Source organism: Caretta caretta, chromosome 4, assembly GCF_965140235.1.
Source record: "Caretta caretta isolate rCarCar2 chromosome 4, rCarCar1.hap1, whole genome shotgun sequence".
Lineage (NCBI taxonomy): Eukaryota > Metazoa > Chordata > Testudines > Cheloniidae > Caretta > Caretta caretta.
Window position 1 is genome coordinate 83,858,202 of NC_134209.1, and position 18,253 is coordinate 83,876,454.

An 18,253-nucleotide genomic window follows, 5' to 3' on the forward strand; every position below is an offset into this window, starting at 1 on the left:
CCCAACCCCCTTGGGTGGCTAGCCTGAGTCTCTGCTGGTGCTGCAATGTCCACCCTGCTATTTTTATGTGCTAGCTCAAGCCCCAGATAGTGAGAGAGTCTGTCTGCCTGAGCTGGGAAGCTTGTCTGTGCTGTAATGTAGATGTACCCCCAGAAAGTAGATATTGCTAGCACATCTGGACAGGCTCTCAGAGTGAACGCTGCTGAGTAGGATATGTAGGAAAGTCATGTTGAGGACTTTAAGATGTGAAGCCCAATAGGCTTTCATCTCCACCAGACAGAGTAGATACATCAGTATTTGGAACAGTGAGTTTTTTGAGTATGTCAGCTGAATCTCTTAGAATGACTGTAGTGATTAGAGCTAGAAAAGTTGTCACTCTTCCCCTGGCAGCTCCACGTACCGGAAGTTTCCAAGTACAGTTATTTTCTTCATGTTTGGCCCTGTTTTCCAGTGTCATTCACCATCTCTGGTATTCTTATTTCCTTTCTTTGTGTTCTTCATCCCATCTCTGTCTGGCAGCACTGGTATTACACAATTTGACTCAGAGATAGAATAGGTATAGCTAGCATTAGGGACCCAAAATTCAAGCCACAGCATAGCTTTTCTCAGCCTCAGAGAGACTGAATTGTTCAGACAGAAATTTCTGTATTTTCATGTTTCAGAACCCTTGATCTAGATATCCTGAATTGAGATGGACTGTCAGGAGTCTAATAGCTAGCAGTACAAAAGTCATATTGGAATCTCCAAAACTCACCTGTCAGGTTAACTCATGAGAGCACTCAATAATTTGAACGACTCTGCTAAGTTCAACTGGGATGGAGTAAGAGATTTTTCTTTAAGTCCTCAGAGTAGAATAATATCAGAACTATATGTTCTCCAGCAGGTGCTAAAGTATATAATATCTTGAATTCCGCCTGGCTACAATATCCTGAGTGAGCTGATTTACACTGAGGCTCAGTTCTGTTAGATATGCAATTGGTGACAGCAGATAAATATTGATTTAAGTGGTTGACCAACTCCTGGCTGACTGTAATTATGCTAACTACAGATGGCTGCTTCTATGAACAAAGTTTTCTGAAGAGCTTGGAGGTGTACTCAAAATACCCAGAATGCTTAGACTACAGTCATTAAAAGCCTTACTGTGTAATTGCCATTGTACTGGGACATCATCTGGATGCTGTCTCTCTGGCCAACTGTGTATTCAGATAAGCATCTGACAGAATAAGGGCTGGGTGCTAATGGAAAATGTTTGTTTGTTTTTTAAATCCCCGTTGTCTCAAAGAAAGGCTGGGTTTTGTTGCTTTGATGCCAACATATCTACCTTAAATAAAGAACAACTTTCAGGTTTCGGCATTATTACTAAAGGTGGACTTGTCACTATGCAGCAGGAATCACATTTTGGAGAAAATATTTGCTGGAGGGGAACTGATATCTAGGGCACAATAACTTAATCAGTTGAACAAATCCCAATTCCTCCATAATATAGAATGGCTTGTCCCCCAACACCATCATTTTCCCTATTGCACTAGTCACCATACATACATATGAAGAAAAGATGCTCGCTGCTCCAAAGAGCTTATAACCTAAATAGAAGACAAGAGACAACAAGTGGATTCAACAAATGTATGGCAGATGGACAGATAGAGCACAAGTAACAGTGAGATGATTCTGATTAATGTAATAATCCTACAGGACACCAGCTTCCTAAATATCATCAGGTGTTTTGAAGGCATCATGGCAAAAGTGAGTTTAAGGAGAGACTTGAAAGCAGTTAATATAGTGGTTCTGAAGGCTTTGACAGGGAGCTTCTCTCATGCACAAGAGAAGCATGGGAGGAAGCATCTATGTGCTTGTTAGAAAATTTGACAAATGTGTAATCAAAGCTGGCAACACTGATGAAGCAGAGGCAGGGTTGATAGCTCTATAGCATGTGAGACTGTAGATGTGTGGGTTTGCTAGAAAACTCATTTACACATTACTTGCTGTTAGATGCTTTGAGAGTAGTTTTATAAGCAGTGGAGTACCTAACTTTTCAACATGTGAAATATCAAAAAATTACTGCTTCGCAACACTTAGCTGTGGCTGAATTACCATCCCAGAGAAAACCGCTCAAATGATGATGCTTCTTTTCTCACTCAACTTAGCTCACACTGGAACCTCAAAGCAAATGAGATTGGAATTCTCAAAACGTTACGTGATTGGTCACATTTTGAATACTGTTTAATCGAATCAGTGTGTTCAGCTGATGCAGGATACATGCGTGCCAATCTGCTTTAGTAGTTTTTTATGCTTACACTCCGAGGGGCCCAGTTCTGCCCTCATAGCTATTACTTCTAATGACTGAAACTGTGAAAAGCTTCACCTTTTTACTAACAAATCTGTTTAATACTGGCATCCTGACCACGATTGTACACAGCTGAGATTTATTAGATCATTTTTCCTCTGTTTTCACAAAGTCCACTGAAGTTAATAGAAGGCTTTCCAAACTGCACAACTTAAATCCAGAACTGGGCCTCGAGTGACTCCAAATGCCTTCAGAGAACCTGGATTAGTGTATTTAATCAAAAGAGTTCCATTTCAGATTTGTCTGATTTTAGAGCTGTTTGGAAAACACTTTTTTTTCCTGCAGAAAATTTTGAGGTTTTGGCCAAAATCGGAAACCCATTTTTTTTGCTAAAAGCTGAAATATTTCAACTGAAAACCAAAATGTTTCAATCCTGAAATGCTGCCTCAGGAAACTGTAGTTTAGGTACCTCATGTTCTCATTCTCCCCTATGGACAAGGCTCCCTGGCTGGACTACATCTTCCATGGTGCATGATGCTCTTCCCACTTGGTGAGAGAAAGTGACAGTTGTATGGCCACAATGCGTCATGAGAGATGAAGTCCAGCTGGGGAGCTTGGCCCATGTAGGAGAAATGGGAGCATAAGATACATAGACTACAACTCCCATGAGGCACTGCAGCAACATTTCAGAATCAAAATATGTTGGTTTTGATAATTTTTGGATAAAAAAATCAAAATTTTCTATGCAAAGCAGACACTATTTATGAAAAATGTTATTTAGCTCAAAACCCAATATTTCATCAAAACACACTTTCAATGGAAAATGTTCAGCCAGTCCTACTAACATGTCTCATCAGCTTCAGCATCAACATATAACAAGCAAACATTCACTTTAAAGAACAGGACATGAAAGAAAGGAGAATGGAGGAAAAATGTGTTTCTAGAGGGAGAGATTTTCAAAAGCACAAAGATCAATGGCAGGTAGCTGCCTACCTGGTCTTTGTGCCTTTGAAAAGCTCCTATTTCTGATCTGGAGTTTGTCTTTAACCAAGAATTCTTAGTGAAGAAACAGGCATGTGGTTGTTGCATCAATGGTGATACTTGTACAGCTTTGTCCAAATGACGTACAGGTGTTTGATTTCTTTTTCTATTATGTAGCCAGCCAGCAGCAATCCGTTTTTGTTTTTTTCTGTGCTGTTTTTTGTTTTGTTTTTTGGAAGTAGGGGCACAATGAGCTGAAGTCCATGAACAGACAGTTGCCGACTGGCATTAATACTCCTTTGTCAAAAGAAGATCAGTTGCTCTTAGTTTCTTTCTTCACTGAACCACTATCAGTGTCACTATTAGGCAAATGGGTTAGCTGAGTTTACTGTGGTCAGTAAAACACTTTTTTGCTCAGAATGACATGCAGTTGTTTAAGAGTTATTCTGTTCTTGTCATTTCTGAAATGCTGCTTAACAACATACCACCTCTTCCTCCCCTGTCAGAAAATTTCATAAGGAAAACAAAACAACTTCTGAAAAATTAATTTATCATTAAGGATTATTTAAGGTTACTCAAGTGCATACACCACCAGTGCAACCACAAAAAAGCCTGGAAACTAGTTAAGTCTTCACCTACCATTACAATTTACAACCATGATTTCATCTTTATCACACTTCATTGTCCACAACTACTCACAAAACATATGCCAGTCTCCCTTCATGGAAAACATGCAACCCGTAGCTTTGGCCTTGCAGATTTTTTTTAGAAATAATTGTTTTCTGATTGCTCAGATAACAAACAGGTATAGCCTTAAAATGGATGGTTGGTGTGTGCGGTGCAGATTTTAAGTTGTTTAAAAGTCGTGTTGGATGGATGGAATTGTTTTAAATGGAAACAGTTTGTAGTGAGGTTTACAATTTGGGGGCATTTTTGTTTGTAGTGTGTGATTAGGAAGTATGGTGTGTTTTATTCATTTTTTTTCAATAGTTGGAACTTGTCTGTGGTCAGTGTTAAGTTTGCATGTTTTTATGTGACCACGAAGGGAGGACACGTGTGCTGTAGATGGTGTATTATGGATGAGTTAATGTGAGGAAGGCAAAACCATCTCTGTAGGTTGCAAAAGTGGGTGGGAACTGAACTAGTAATTTTCTGGTTATTATGCCTGTGTTGGCATCATATGTTTTGTGGAGCAATGAATGGGAATTTTGCATATCGCTGGCAGCAGTGCCATGTGGACCCAAAGTGGAGTGAGCAGGGATGATGCTGAGTGATGGTAGCACTGTTGGAAACAGGATGAGACAGGCCATTGTTACCGTCTGTTTTTGGAATTGTTATGTTCCTATATTTGGAAGCAGTTGCAAGTTCCCAAATGTCCTGAAGTGTCTGTACTTAGAGGGGTAAATTTTCTGTTACACATGGAGCACCCAGGAGACTCGGACAAGTCTGCTTCTGCGTACCATACTGAAACATCACCAGTTAATGTTAATATATCTCACAGGTTGTCTCCTGATTGTGTTATTTACAGCAAACCTAGGCCTTGTCTACACTACAAAGTTAAGTCGACTTTATCTAATTTGACCTTGAGCCTCTGAATTAAGTCGATTGTGCATGGTCACACCATGCTCATTGTCTCGGTGGAGTGCATCTTCACTAGCAGTGCCTGCATCAGTGCACAAAGCGGTGCATCGTGGGTAGCTATCCCAAAGTGCAACTTGCCGCAGTGTGTTTTGGGAAGTTTGTGCAATGCCTTATGGGACCAAAACATTGTCTCAGGGGAAAATGGGAACATTGCGCCGGCATCCTATGATGCACTGTGCTCAACAGAAAACAACCCAGTGGTTTTTGCACCTTAAAACTGCTGTGCATACCCCAGAAGCATGGCACCGCCTTAGTTGTGCGCTCTTGCTGTGAACATTTCAAACACCTCATGTCTTCTCCTGCAGTATTTCCAGAGCCAAAGTAGGGTCCGCTGCACAAACATAGCGATGTCCTGCAAGCAGCCCTGCTCTAAGCCTCTGAAAAAAACAATTCACAGTTGCTGCTGGCAGTCACAGAGCAGCTCACTCTGAGCATTGTTTCTGGTCCAATGAAACAAACACATCATTTTGCAGATATGGGACGATGAGCAGTGGCTGCAGAACTTTTGAATGCGGAAGGCCACCTTCCATGAACTTTGTACAGAACTTCCCCCGCCCTGCAGTTCAGCAACACAAAAATGAGAGCTGCTCTGACGGTGGAGAAGCGAGTGGCGATCGCTATTCGGATGCTTGAAACGCCAGACAGTTACCGGTCAGTGGGGAATCAATTTGGAGTAGGTAAATCAACCGTGGGAGTTGCTGTGCTCCAAGTGTGCAGGGCCATTAATGGACTTTTGCTACAAGGAGTAGTGAGTCTGGGAAATGTGCAGGACATAGTGGGTGGTTTGGTCATAATGGGATTTCCTGATTGTGGTGGGGCGATAGATGTCACGCATATCCTCATCTTGACACCAGGCCACCTTGCCAAAGAGTACATAAACTGAAAGGGATACTTTTCAATGGTGTTGCAGGCCCTGGTGGATCACAGGGAACATTTCACCAACATCAACGTAGGATGGGCAAGAAAGGTTCATGATGTGTGAGTCTTTAAGGACTTGGGTCTGTTCAAAAAGCTGCAATCTGGGACTTTCTTTCCAGACCACAAAATGAACATTGACAACTTTGAGATGCTATAGTTACCCTGGTGGACCCAGCCTACCCCTTGCTCCCATGGCTCATGAATCCCTACACCAGCCATCTGAACAGCGGTAAGGAACGGTTTAACTATAGGCTCAGCAAGTGCAGAATGGTGGTTGAATGTGCCTTTGGTATTTTCAAAAGGCGCTGGAGGAGTTTACTAACAAGGTTGGACCTTAGTGAAGAGAACATCTCCATGGTTATAGCTGTCTGCAGTGTGCTCCATAATATATGTGGGGAAAAAGGGGGGGAAATTTTCCTCAGGGGTGGGCAGGTGAGACAGATCTCATGGCAGCCATTTTTGAGCAGCCGGACACCAGGGCAATAAGAAGAGCACAGCAAGGGATTCTGTGTATCCACGAGGCTTTGAAAAGCCGTTTCAATAATGAGTCACAGTAAAGCAAGCTGCTTGTCTGCACTGTGCTTTCCTAAACCTTCACCTGGCTTGTATCACTGTCCCTGTAAAGCCAACCCCCAGCCCAAGCCCACTGCTTCTACTCAGTAAAGAACAATTATTTCTTAGATCCATTTACTTTATTTAACAAACAAAGTAAAAATGGAGAACAGGAAAAAAAAGGTAACCTTGGGGAAAAGGGGTTATAAAGTTGGAATGAGAGAAACATTTTCATCTGTGTAATGTAACACCTCATTCCAGACCATCAGAGGGCTGGGAATGGGTGCTTCTGTTCCTTGTACCGTCCCCCGGAGTTAAGTGAAAGGGATAATGGACTTTTCGCCCACACCTCATGGAACGCTTTGGGGAGTGTGATTCTGTGCCAAGCAATGCTGGCTGGCTGTCCACCAGAGTCTGCAGAGGGACTCGACCCTACTTCTGTTCAACCAAACACCTCAACATGTCTGCTTAGTCCCTCATAATCTGAAGTATCTCATCCTGCGCCACATGCTCTTGCTCATTGGAAGCTTTCCTGCTCTCCATGTCCATGTCTAACTTCTTGGACAGCGAAATCCTCCATGCTCTTAGCTCTGTGTCAGCTATCCCGGAGGCATTCGTTATCTTGGTGAACATGTCCTCCCACGTTCTCTTTCTCCTCCTTCTAATCAGTGAAAGTCTGCTTTCAGGTGTTGATGACATGCCGAAGGACACATTTCCAGCTGTCAGTCATGGGGAAAAAATAAAGGAGTCATTTTACATGAATAAAATGTTTCCATAGCAAGGCCGTTTTCATAAAAAACCCCAACCCTTATTACACTAGGTGCAAGCCGTTACAGAATCAGAACCCGTAACCGTTCACTGTGCCGTTTTGCTGCTCCAGCCCTGGTGAGTAGCCGCCCCCCCCCCCGGCTCATGAGTGACCTCACTTTTAATGAAGTTTATGGAAGGCTCATGTCAGGAGCAAAGGTATCTAGTCGAACAATCGCCCTTCCCCATAGCATCACAGGAAGCTGTTTACGAATGGCGGGAGGGGGATTATTTTCACTCCCAAATTGTGGAATCTCTCATGAGGGGCCACAGTCCCCTATCAGCCACTTTAAACTACTTGGCGACCCATGCCAAGCACAGTAAAGGCACATTAGCGCCCGTGTGGTTTGGCAATCCGGAATGTGCAGAGGTGGGGTAGGTCTACATGCCCTTTGTTTTTTTTTTTCCCTTGTAAGAGTACTTTTAACAAGAACTTTCCCTGTTTCCCCTAGGCAACCCTATGTGATATCAGTCTCCTGAGGATAATAGAGGCAGAAAGGAAGTAGATGCTGTAAGCGTCTGGTTATAGACCCGGTCCTTATGCTGCTATGCTGTGTACTGGAATAATGCCAGCAGAATTAATTCAGGAGTTGCATGGGAAAGTGTCCTACCCTGGTGGAAGAAATAAGACTGCCCTGAGCAGAAACCTGCATCAAAGGATTGCATAGTATCTCCATGAAAGTTTCCTAGAAATATCCTGGGCTATCCCAGTTCACATAAACAGTCTTTTCTGGAATGGCCTCTTGTAAGCAGAGAGCCACAGTACCTCACTTTTTCTTCACAATAAACGTGCAATCCACCGAATGTGTGTCCCCGCTCAAGTTTAACTGGACTTTGATTGTAACTGTATACTCACCAGAGGTGCCTTCCCTGGCATCATGGTCAGCCACTGTAATGTCCTGCGATCCACAGGGCTCCAAGGTTAAAAATATTTCATGGCTCTCGGGGAGAATGGATCCATTCTCCTTCTCCTCCTCCTCTTTCTCATTTACCATATCGTCGTCCTTGTTGTCCCTAGACTCTCACAGCTGTGAGGTGTCCACGTTGCTTGTGGGAGTGCTGGTAGGGTCACCCAAGAGAATCACATGCAGCTCATTGTAGACCCGGCATGTGTGGAGTTCAGCACCAGAACGACTGTTCACCTCCCTTGCCTTCTGCTACACTTGGCGAAGTTCTTTTATTTTCACACGGCACTGCTGGGAGTCCCTCGCATAGCCCTTCTCCCCCATTCCACTAGTGATTGTTGCATAGATGTCAGCGTTTCTTCTGCTGGATCGGGGCTCTGCCTGCACAGACTTTTCTCCCCACACAGCGATGAGATCCACCACCTCCTGTGCAGACTAGGCTGGAGCACATTTGGGGCATGTAGTCTCCATGATCAGCTGTGCTCAAGCTGGCATGTTCCCAATGTTGATAGTACAGAAAATGGGAAATCAAAAATTCTTGGGCCTTTAGCAGGGGAGGGGCTGTTTCCTGTATACCTGTCTGCAGTGCAGCAGAGTTGAGAATGATCTCCGGAGTGGTCACAGATGAGCATTGTGGAGGCCAATTAAGTCGAATTACACAACACTGCATGTGTGCTATCTCGCAGTCGACCCATGAAAATCAAATTATCACTACACCTCTCACAGAAGTGGATTATAGAAGTTGACATTAGAGGCACCTTAGGTCGGCAAAAAGGACCCATTAGTGTAGACACATACATTAATAGGTCGACTTAAGGCGGCTTCCTTCAACCTAACTTTTTAGTGTAGACCAGGCCTCAGAAAAGAGCTTCATACCTTGTGTTGAAACTACATCTATATTGAAATGATAGCTGGGCACTTTTAGCAAATGCTATCTGCAGTTGTGAAGCATCTTTTTTTGAAAAAAGAAAAGGAGTACTTGTGGCACCTTAGAGACTAACCAATTTATTTGAGCATGAGCTTTCGTGAGCTACAGCTCACTTCATTGGATGCATACTGTGGAAACTGCAGCAGATATTATATACACACAGAGATCATGAAACAATACCTCCTCCCACCCCACTGTCCTGCTGGTAATAGCTTATCTAAAGTGATCATCAAGTTGGGCCATTTCCAGCACAAATCCAGGTTTTCTCACCCTCCACCCCCCTACACACAAACTCACTCTCCTGCTGGGAGGAGGTATTGTTTCATGATCTGTGTGTATATAATATCTGCTGCAGTTTCCACGGTATGCATCCAATGAAGTGAGCTGTAGCTCATGAAAGCTCATGCTCAAATAAATTGGTTAGTCTCTAAGGTGCCACAAGTACTCCTTTTCTTTTTGCGAATACAGACTAACACGGCTGTTACTCTGAAACCTATCTTTTTTTGAATAACCCTTTTAATCTATTTTGTTGTATGCTTGGGTGAGAGGTTTCAGTTTTCAAAAATGATGATCAATTATTTCTCCTCATACTATCTTTTTGATGGAGTATCAGTGCACAGGTTCACATTACGAGTGCCCTAGATAAACAAGGAGTCCTTAAGCGCAAACGGCACATAAGCGATCACATATGAGCATAACATAATGAATGGAAATGAAAAACTCGGGTTATTGCATTCTCTTGCCAGTGACTATTATTGCCCACACAACAGTGGATAATCATGATGCCAACTTTAAAAAAGACAAAAGATGGAAGGTCTAAAACAGCCTCCCCCATCCTCCTCAAAAAAACCTTCCAGTCTTATCGAATTAACCCCATGATGAAGACTGGAAAACAAACTAAAGCCTCCAGGCTAAACAGCGAGCTGGACCTCCTGAGAGGCGTATCCTGAAGGCACAGGCTGGGGGGAGTAGACACAAAGGTGACTTTTTAAGTTATCTTTGTGCTGCCCGGGTTCTGCCTGTGCTGGGGAATAGTGTGCCTCCTGATATAATGCAGTCTCCCCACAGTTGCCTAGGGTCTGCTCCTCTGTCTAGAATGGATAGGTACTGACTTCCTCTCTACCCAGGAGGTGGGGGTGTGCTCCACCTCCCACCGCCCAGGCCTGCCCCCACTCCACCCCTTCCTCCAAGGAACCGTTAAATAACAGTCAACATATTTAGGTGCCCGAAATATTATCCCTAATTTTGTGCCATACTTCTCAGAAGTCCATCATTTGAAGGGACATGATTCATGTCCCAAAATTAACTACCTCCCACACAAATTGGGTGTTCTCTCACATTAATTGTTCAAAATTATTTCCATCACAAATAAAGAAGAGGGAAGCAAAGGTGTTAGGGCTCCCCCCGACACACACACATACACACACACTAAAGGAATTGAATCCCACAATAGTTTGTTTCCTGCATGAATAATTTTTTCGTGGACCTCAAAGACTCGAAGTCTTTGTCAGCCATTGAATCCCACATTTGGGCCTCGGCAGGTTATGTTTTCTTCCAGTTTCCCCATTAATAATAACAAGGTCAATAATACTTTATTTACTAAAAGCATAGTGGTATTGTCTATAGGAGTACAGTCGAGTGACGCAAGCTGGAACTTGTGAAGGTGAGGAATAAAGTCTGCTGACAGCATATTTCCTACTTGTTAAAATAAAAAATAAATGGTAACGCATGGCAATTTCCTGCAATGTACTGGACAAACCTTACTGAATAAAGAGTAATGATTGGGAGCACCAGAGGGTGGTTGTTTTTTTTTTTTTTTTTTAAACAAAATTAAAAAAATCGTGAGGGTGGAATCCTGGGGGGTTTAGCTTTTGCTCTGTGTATTTGTGGATTGAGAATTGGACAGTCACATTTTTATACAATGATAAATAAGAATGATGATTATACTTTTATTATTGAAAAAGCAATGCCTAGTATTTCCTATATACAGATTTAACCACTGGGACACATCTTTCAAATAATTCTGGAGGTGATGCAGTATAAGGCCCCAATGCTGCCAAGGACTCCATGCAGGAAGACTCCTGTGCCCATGTGAAGCCCCACTGAAGTTAATGCGGCTCCACACAGGTGCAAGGTTCTGCCCTTTTGCAGAACAATGAAGCCTGGCTGACCCGTCTCTGCATAACTGATGTATTTCAGATGTCCGTCTTTCCTAAATAAACTTTTATAAGAACATTTAGAAATCTTTTCAACCATGAGGCAACCGTTTTGTTTCATTATGTTAATACTTTAAGGGCATGGTATTCTGTGTGTGTTGTAGTGTTATAAGCTTCAGATGAGTTAAATTATGCATTTAAAACACCAGAAAATAGCAGCAGCTGTCTTTCCAGTTGTAATGGACTAAGAAACTCTCCTACCTGTATTGTAATGTTTGGTGCAATAACATAAATCTTTCTCTTCTTTCAACAGAAACTGTGGTAGTGTGAGCCCTTCTGCTACCTGTACAGCTCCCTTTTCTTGCCATTCAAAAATTAGATCGTTCATTGTATATCCAACTAGAAAAACAAACAGAACAACAACCCATAAATCTACTGCAAAGTTTTTAAAATACGTGTGATGCACCAAATACCAATATCCTACACAAATTATATGAGACGAGAAAAATAGTAGGTTCCATTATATCGGTCAGCCAAAGGGGATCAGCACTCATCTCAATCAAGCCGATCTAGGCTGACAGTTATTTATGTGGATCCTCCTGAAAACATATGGCCAAATAGTTGGAGAGGGAGATTTTCAAAAGTGCCTAAGGAAGTTGGATGCCTAACTCCCTTGGGTGCTTTTGAAAACCTCACCCTCTCTTTACTATGGAGAGAACAGGCCCATTGATTTAAATCTTGTGAAGTTGTAGTGTAATTTTGAAATAGTGCCTTATATGCTCTTTTATTTTTCCTGGATCTAAATTGCTTGGAAACAATTTAGGCCACAATCAGGTGGAGGTATACAGGTGGAATCCAGCAGGTCTCTTTGCAGGACTAAGGCTATAGTTGGTTTGAAAAGACATTTTTGTTTTGAAGCAGGTGCAAGACCAGAAGAAAAACTATTGAGATTAGCTACCAAATCACTATCAGACTGTGATAATGTTCCTACATGCCTGCCTCCCTATCCTCACAGCTGTATGTTAAAAAAACAAACAAAAAAAGCCCCGTGTGTATCATAATTGTAGCTTTAGGAAGGTTCCTGTATAATTCAGTCCAAGTAGCTGTTCACACAGAATCAGTGGTATAACAATCCGTGTCATGGCCAGACAGTGGAAATATTAACCCAGGGCCAGATTCTGGCTGATTGGTCAGCAGGTGGCTAAGTTGAGGGAGAGCACAAAGAGCTACACATACAAACCATGCCTAGTAGCAGTCTGGAATCTCATGGGAGTAAACAGCCCCTACTCTCTCTGTGCACTGCAGGTGTTAACTTTCTGAAGGTAAGTGGGGAGGTGCAAAATATGCGTGGGGGCATGTTCCTGTCATTTCTCCCTCCCCTCACCCCCTTGTTCCAGAACTGGCTGGAGGTGAATCTAGGAGCATGTGGTACCCTCTGTGAGGGCAGTGGAGTTACTGCTCCAGCATGCCCCAGGAGCTGCTAGAAGGAATACTAGTAGAATTCCTGCTGGGATTTCCAACCAGAGAACTGAACCCTCCAAATCCCCCCCCCCCCCAATGCTGAATTGTTCTCTAAATTTCCTTCTAAGGAGCTGATGGAGTTCTCATGATTTTGAACTCTGCATGCTAACTCCCTCCTTCCCACCCAAAATCAAGTGTTTGAGAGTAGCCTTTCCCAAAACCTAACAGCCTTGAACAATAGGAAAATGGAAATTTGAACACAGATCCAAATTTCACAAGTGGATCCTTTCATTATGATGGACTGAACCACCAGGGACTTTAGGTGTTCAAACTCCATTCTGGCATCTGAATTATGTGGCTTCAACCCATTTCTACTTTTAAAAGTTTCTTAGCCTTTTTAGTATGTTGACTTAATCAGATGCAAGAAAGACAACAGGCTATTCACATCAACCACAGAGAATTGGAAAGGTCTTTTAATCTTACAATATATGTTCAAAATTTTCTTCTAGGTAACCCTTCTCTCCCAAACATTGAAATCTTCTGAGTCTCAGTCAAGGAAATTTTTTTAATTACTTCCTGATGTGTGAGAAAATCCATGGGCTCTGTCCCCTTCACCATTCAGTGACCTAATTACTACTTGTCTAAGTGTGTATTTCTAAACATTGCTCAGTTATAATGTAAGTCTGAGTTAGCAGCTGAAAGGAATGTCTGAGACAAACCACTTATTGTGTACTCTAACAATACAGTGTTCATACATTACACTAGTTAAATCCTTTTAACACAGTTTGCCATAATTCTCAACACTTCCGTGCCTCTACCTGTTCCTCGTGTTTCCCTTGGGCAGCATTGTATACAAATGCTCCACAAACACTCCGTGTCACAATTATTTGATTAATTTTTATCTTTGAGGGGTTCAAGGAGTGTGTTAAAGGAGAGACCACAACATTTTATTTGAAGTCGACACATTACCTACCCATAGTTAAGATTAGACCTCGTGTCATAGAGTTCATTTTATTTCTACATTACATTTATGATTAAACTCTTATTTTTCTGTCTTGTTTTACCACACATGACATTCTGTAACATAACCAGCTTTAAAATCCACCACTGATGGCTCAAAACTATGAAACCTCAAAACTATAGCTCCTATAAAACTTTGCATGAATTCAGACAAAAAGCATCTCTGTGTATAAACAGATTATCATTTGAATTATATACATTACAGCTAGGAGAAATATCCCCAGAGTAAGTCATTGAACTGACAAGAAACAACTGCTGTGTCAAAATGTATTTCACTAAATCAAATTCATTCATTTATAATGCATGTTTTAAATTAATATCTACCTTGGCCACCTATTTTTATATTATACAGTATGTTTAAAATATTAACAATTTATGCTAAGTGTTGATATATTTTTACTATAGTTTTTCTGTTTAAATATACAAATAATATAGCTTTGGCTTTTTCCAATTTTACAAATATAGTTTTATAGCTCTAAATTATATTTATAAGATAAATTATATATCAAAGTGCAAAAGGCCAAATGCAGAGGCGAGTCTAAATTCATGTAAAGGAATCTAAAATGATGGAATATACACAGTCTTCCCACCTCTTATCTAGACTAGATCCCTTACTAATATGTAACTTATACCCTTTTTATTCATTGCCTCTAAATTTGGTCCTCTGAGTTAAGGTTAAAATGGTGTAACTCTTATGTCATGGGGTGATAGGAAGGTACAAGTTATACCATCTCTGACTCTTAGATTAATTTATACTTGGTTTTGAATTTTGGCCAGTGAGCAGGGTACACTTTAGCAGATGCCCTTGTGTTGTTGACAGCATATTTCCTACTTGTTAAAATCAAAAATAAATTGTGACAGATATAGCAATTTCCTGCAATATACTGGAAAACCTTCCCGAATTAAGTTTAAGTATCTTACAAGTTCACTATATTAAAATGCAAATGTATCCCCCTGGTTATTCAAGATCTCAGCCTTTTGAAATTTTGCCATCAGGAGGGGATTTTTGTCTGCTGCTCACTTGTTATGTGAGGACAAGATCAGAGGCCCTAACTGTATAAAGGAGTGACTCAGAGAATCATGGGTGTGACTATTCTGAGCTAATAGCTTTTAACTTGTGACCACAGAAAAACCCCTTGGTTGGGTTTGAAGAACTGACTCCTACCAGAGTCCTTGTTGCAATTGGAATGATCTCTGGTATGCTTATTAACATGCATGTAAGTTTTTATTGTTTTTAATATGTTTTCTCTGTAACACTTTCACCTTAAGAGTGAATGTGCTTGCTTAGGAAAAGCTGGTAACTTATAACTGTGAGCAATTATGTTGCTTATAGCCTCTGAGGAGAAAAGCAAAGCAGGTTGCTCAGGCAGTCTGACTTGCTGGGGAATTTACAGTGCAGCCTGAACTCTGCAGTCTGAACATACGCTGGTCAGAAGGGAGAGAGACCTGTATCTCCATTCAAGAGAGGTGATGACTGGGTAGCCAGAAGAGGTGATGACTGCAGAGCCAGAAGCCTTAGAAAGGGTACCCTTGGTAAACCATAGAGGGGGAATACAGGTGCAGGTGTCCTGAACTGTGACATAAATAAATTGAACTTTTCAGTTTTGTTTTGTTTTCTTTTATTTACTTCAGAAATTCCATTTGCTAAGTAGTTATTTCTAGTTCAGTATAGCTCTGAACCTGAAAGAAAGGGGAGGCAGGAATAGTGACAGGAGGATCTGGTGTTATTTGTGGAGATGAAGCAGACAATATGCAGTCCATTTGTAAGAGTAAGTCAATTGTGCAAGAAAAAATCCAAACTCCAGAAAGAGGATTGTCCAGCAGCATTTTGAACATTAGGGAGCTAAAAATACCTAAATGCCTTTTGTCTCAGAATTCCTTCCAGAAGGAATAGTAAAGTAAGGGGTAGCTGAGTTTCCATGATACCACTACAACAAAAATATTCTTGAGCCTTGTTGCATTTTGTGAAGAGTTGCTGAAATGACAAAGGAAATAGAGCACAATGATGGTGACTAGGCTGTGTGTACTGGACGTGGAGGATAATATTCTTTTTAATTTGGGATATACCTATATCATAGACCTAGTAGTTGCCATTAAAATGTCAGAAATTGTAGTGTAATAGCACTCAGTTTAAGAACTCCTATGCTATAGTATTGGGTGTGGTGTATGAAATAAAACCCGATGTGTAGATAGAAACAACTGTAGTTACTGTGTGAGATCTATTTTACAAACATAGTCCCTAATTCTGTAAACATTTATGTATCTGAGTAACTTGAAGGACCTGAGTAGATATCACTGGGTTGAGTTCAATGAGACTAGTCACATAATTAATGTGACTCATGTGCATGTATTTTCAGGATTGGAGCCAATGTTTGTAATAATAATAATAATAATTAATAATTATAATTTAAAAAAAATAGAAATTCCAGTAGATGTGGCAACAGAGCAGGACTCCCTATAATGCACTTTGTATGCTCATTTCAATAAAGACATATTTTAAAAGTACACAGAACTACTTGCTATGCAGGAGTAATGTACCGTCTATGAATAGGAGTTATTTAAGCTAAGGGCCCATATTGGCACAAGAAGAAATGGGTTTAAACTGGCCATCAACAACTTTGGGCTTGAAATTAGACGAAGGTTTCTAACCATCAAAAGAGTGAAGTTCTGGAATAGCCTTCCAAGGGGAGCAGTCTGGGCAAAAAAACCTAACTTGTTTCAAGACTGAGCTTGATAAGTTTGTGGAGGGGAGGGTAGGGGAGGTTGCCTACGGTGGCATATGGCCAGTGATGAGCTGCCAAAATCTTAACATCTCCTCACCCCACAAGGGGATCGTTGCCCACCCCCGTCCCCCGGGACTCCTGCCCCATCCAACTCCTCTGCATTCCTTGGTGCCCGCCCCAGGACCCCTGCCCCATCCACCCCCCTTCCCTGTCCCCTGACTTCCCCCAGAACCGGGCAGGAGGGTCTTGTGGGCCACCGTACTGGGTGCCCACCCCACCCCTAAGAGCCAGAGGCACCTGCCGGGGGGCGAGGTGGGGAGTCCCAGTGGTGCTTACCTGGGGCAGCTCCCAGGAAGCATCCGGCAGGTCCCTCTGGCTCCTAGGGGCGGGGGAGTGTAGCTGGGGGGAACAGGGGGAAAGGCCGCTCCCCCACTGATCACATCAAAAGTGGCGCCTTAGGCACTGACTTCCTGGGCGCTCCGGGGCTGGAGCACCCATGGGGAAAATTTGGTGGATGCAGAGCACTCACAGGCAGCTCCCCACGCCCGGCCCACGCCCGGCCCCCGCTCTGCCTCCTCCCCTGAATCCACTGCCCTGCTCTGCTTCTCCGCACTGGCCCCTGCCGGCTTCCCGCGAATCAGCTGTTCGGCAGGAAGCCGGGGAGAGCTGAGAAACAGGCCGTGGCTTCCCACTCAGGCCCAGGGTGGCGGAGGTGAGCTGGGGTGGGGAGCGGTTCCCCTGCGCGCGTGACCCCCCCCCGGGTTACTGCTGCGGTGCGGGTGGCCCTCCTCGCCCCCCCCCCCCCGGCCTGAGTTCACCTCCGCTCTGCCTCCCTAGACCTGAGCGGGAAGCCGTCGCTTGCTTCTCAGCCCACCTCAGCTTCCCGCGTGAACAGCTGATTCGTGAGAAGCCGGGGGGGGGGGGGGGCGGAGAAGCAGAGCGGGGCGGCGCATTCAGGGGAGGAGGCAGAGCAGAGGTGAGGTGAGCTGGGGCTGGGGGTGGGCCGGGGAGCTGCCGGTGGGTGCTCTGCAAGCATCAAATTTTCGCCTTGGGTGCTCCAGGGCTGGAGCACCTGTGGAGTCGGCATCTAAGGCGCCACTTTTGGCCGGTTAAATTTAGAAGCCCTTTTAGAATCGGTTGTCCCTTGCGGAACCGGCTCCAGCTCACCACTGCATATGGCCCATCTGCTACTACTATTAGCAATTTTTTTTTTTTTAGAATCTAAAGTGGCGTCTTTTGTTTTTCTTCAAAACAAAGAGGAACCCCAGTGCTAATGAGGGGGCAAAAGATCTGTCATGAGTGAGCAATTGAGGAAATAGTGACAAACTAGGAGGACTTGAAGTGTATATTTTCAGGTCTGGATCTTCTGAGAGGTCACCTAGGAAGAAGTCCTATGCAGCAGTCACAGCTGACCAGGCTTGAGCTTCTGGGTAATATGTGTGGGGAAAGTGGACATGTCTATAGGTAGTTCCCAGAGGCATGGCACAATAGGGGAAGAGATCATTCCCAGTCTCACAAGTATCTTTCCTGACGCCAACCATTAGAGGATTCCAAGCAGCCCTGCAAAGATTAATGAAGGCCCCATTTGAAATGGCAGGGCCTTTCTGCTTTTGGGGGAAGGACTTACCTTGTTCTTTACTGATACAGGACTGGGAAGAAATGAGAGAGTGGGAACCATTAAGAGTCAGGATGACACAGATGGGGACATGAGTACTGGTAATGTGGGCAGGCAGTCAGAGACGGGGAGGGGAAAAAAGAAACTGGGGAAGGAACATCCCCAGGCATAATTGGTTTTTTTTAGGAATCCCAGTCTCCTGGGAGGAACTGGCAGGCTACATGTATGGCAGACTCTATAGTTGGGAAGCCGATTTTGATGT

At 43.1% G+C, this 18,253-nt stretch overlaps 1 protein-coding gene across 3 annotated transcripts in view; it reads right to left on the minus strand.

The window, feature by feature from the left end:
- The window catches only part of GLRA3 (glycine receptor alpha 3), a 148,052-nt gene that overhangs the window by 26,633 nt on the left and 103,166 nt on the right, over window positions 1–18,253 (minus strand). For all 3 annotated transcript variants that reach the window (XM_048847759.2, XM_048847760.2, XM_075127809.1), the window contains exon 6: window positions 11,434–11,571. In XM_048847759.2, coding sequence (XP_048703716.1) covers window positions 11,434–11,571 — 138 coding nt within the window. The remainder of the gene's footprint in view (window positions 1–11,433; window positions 11,572–18,253) is intronic.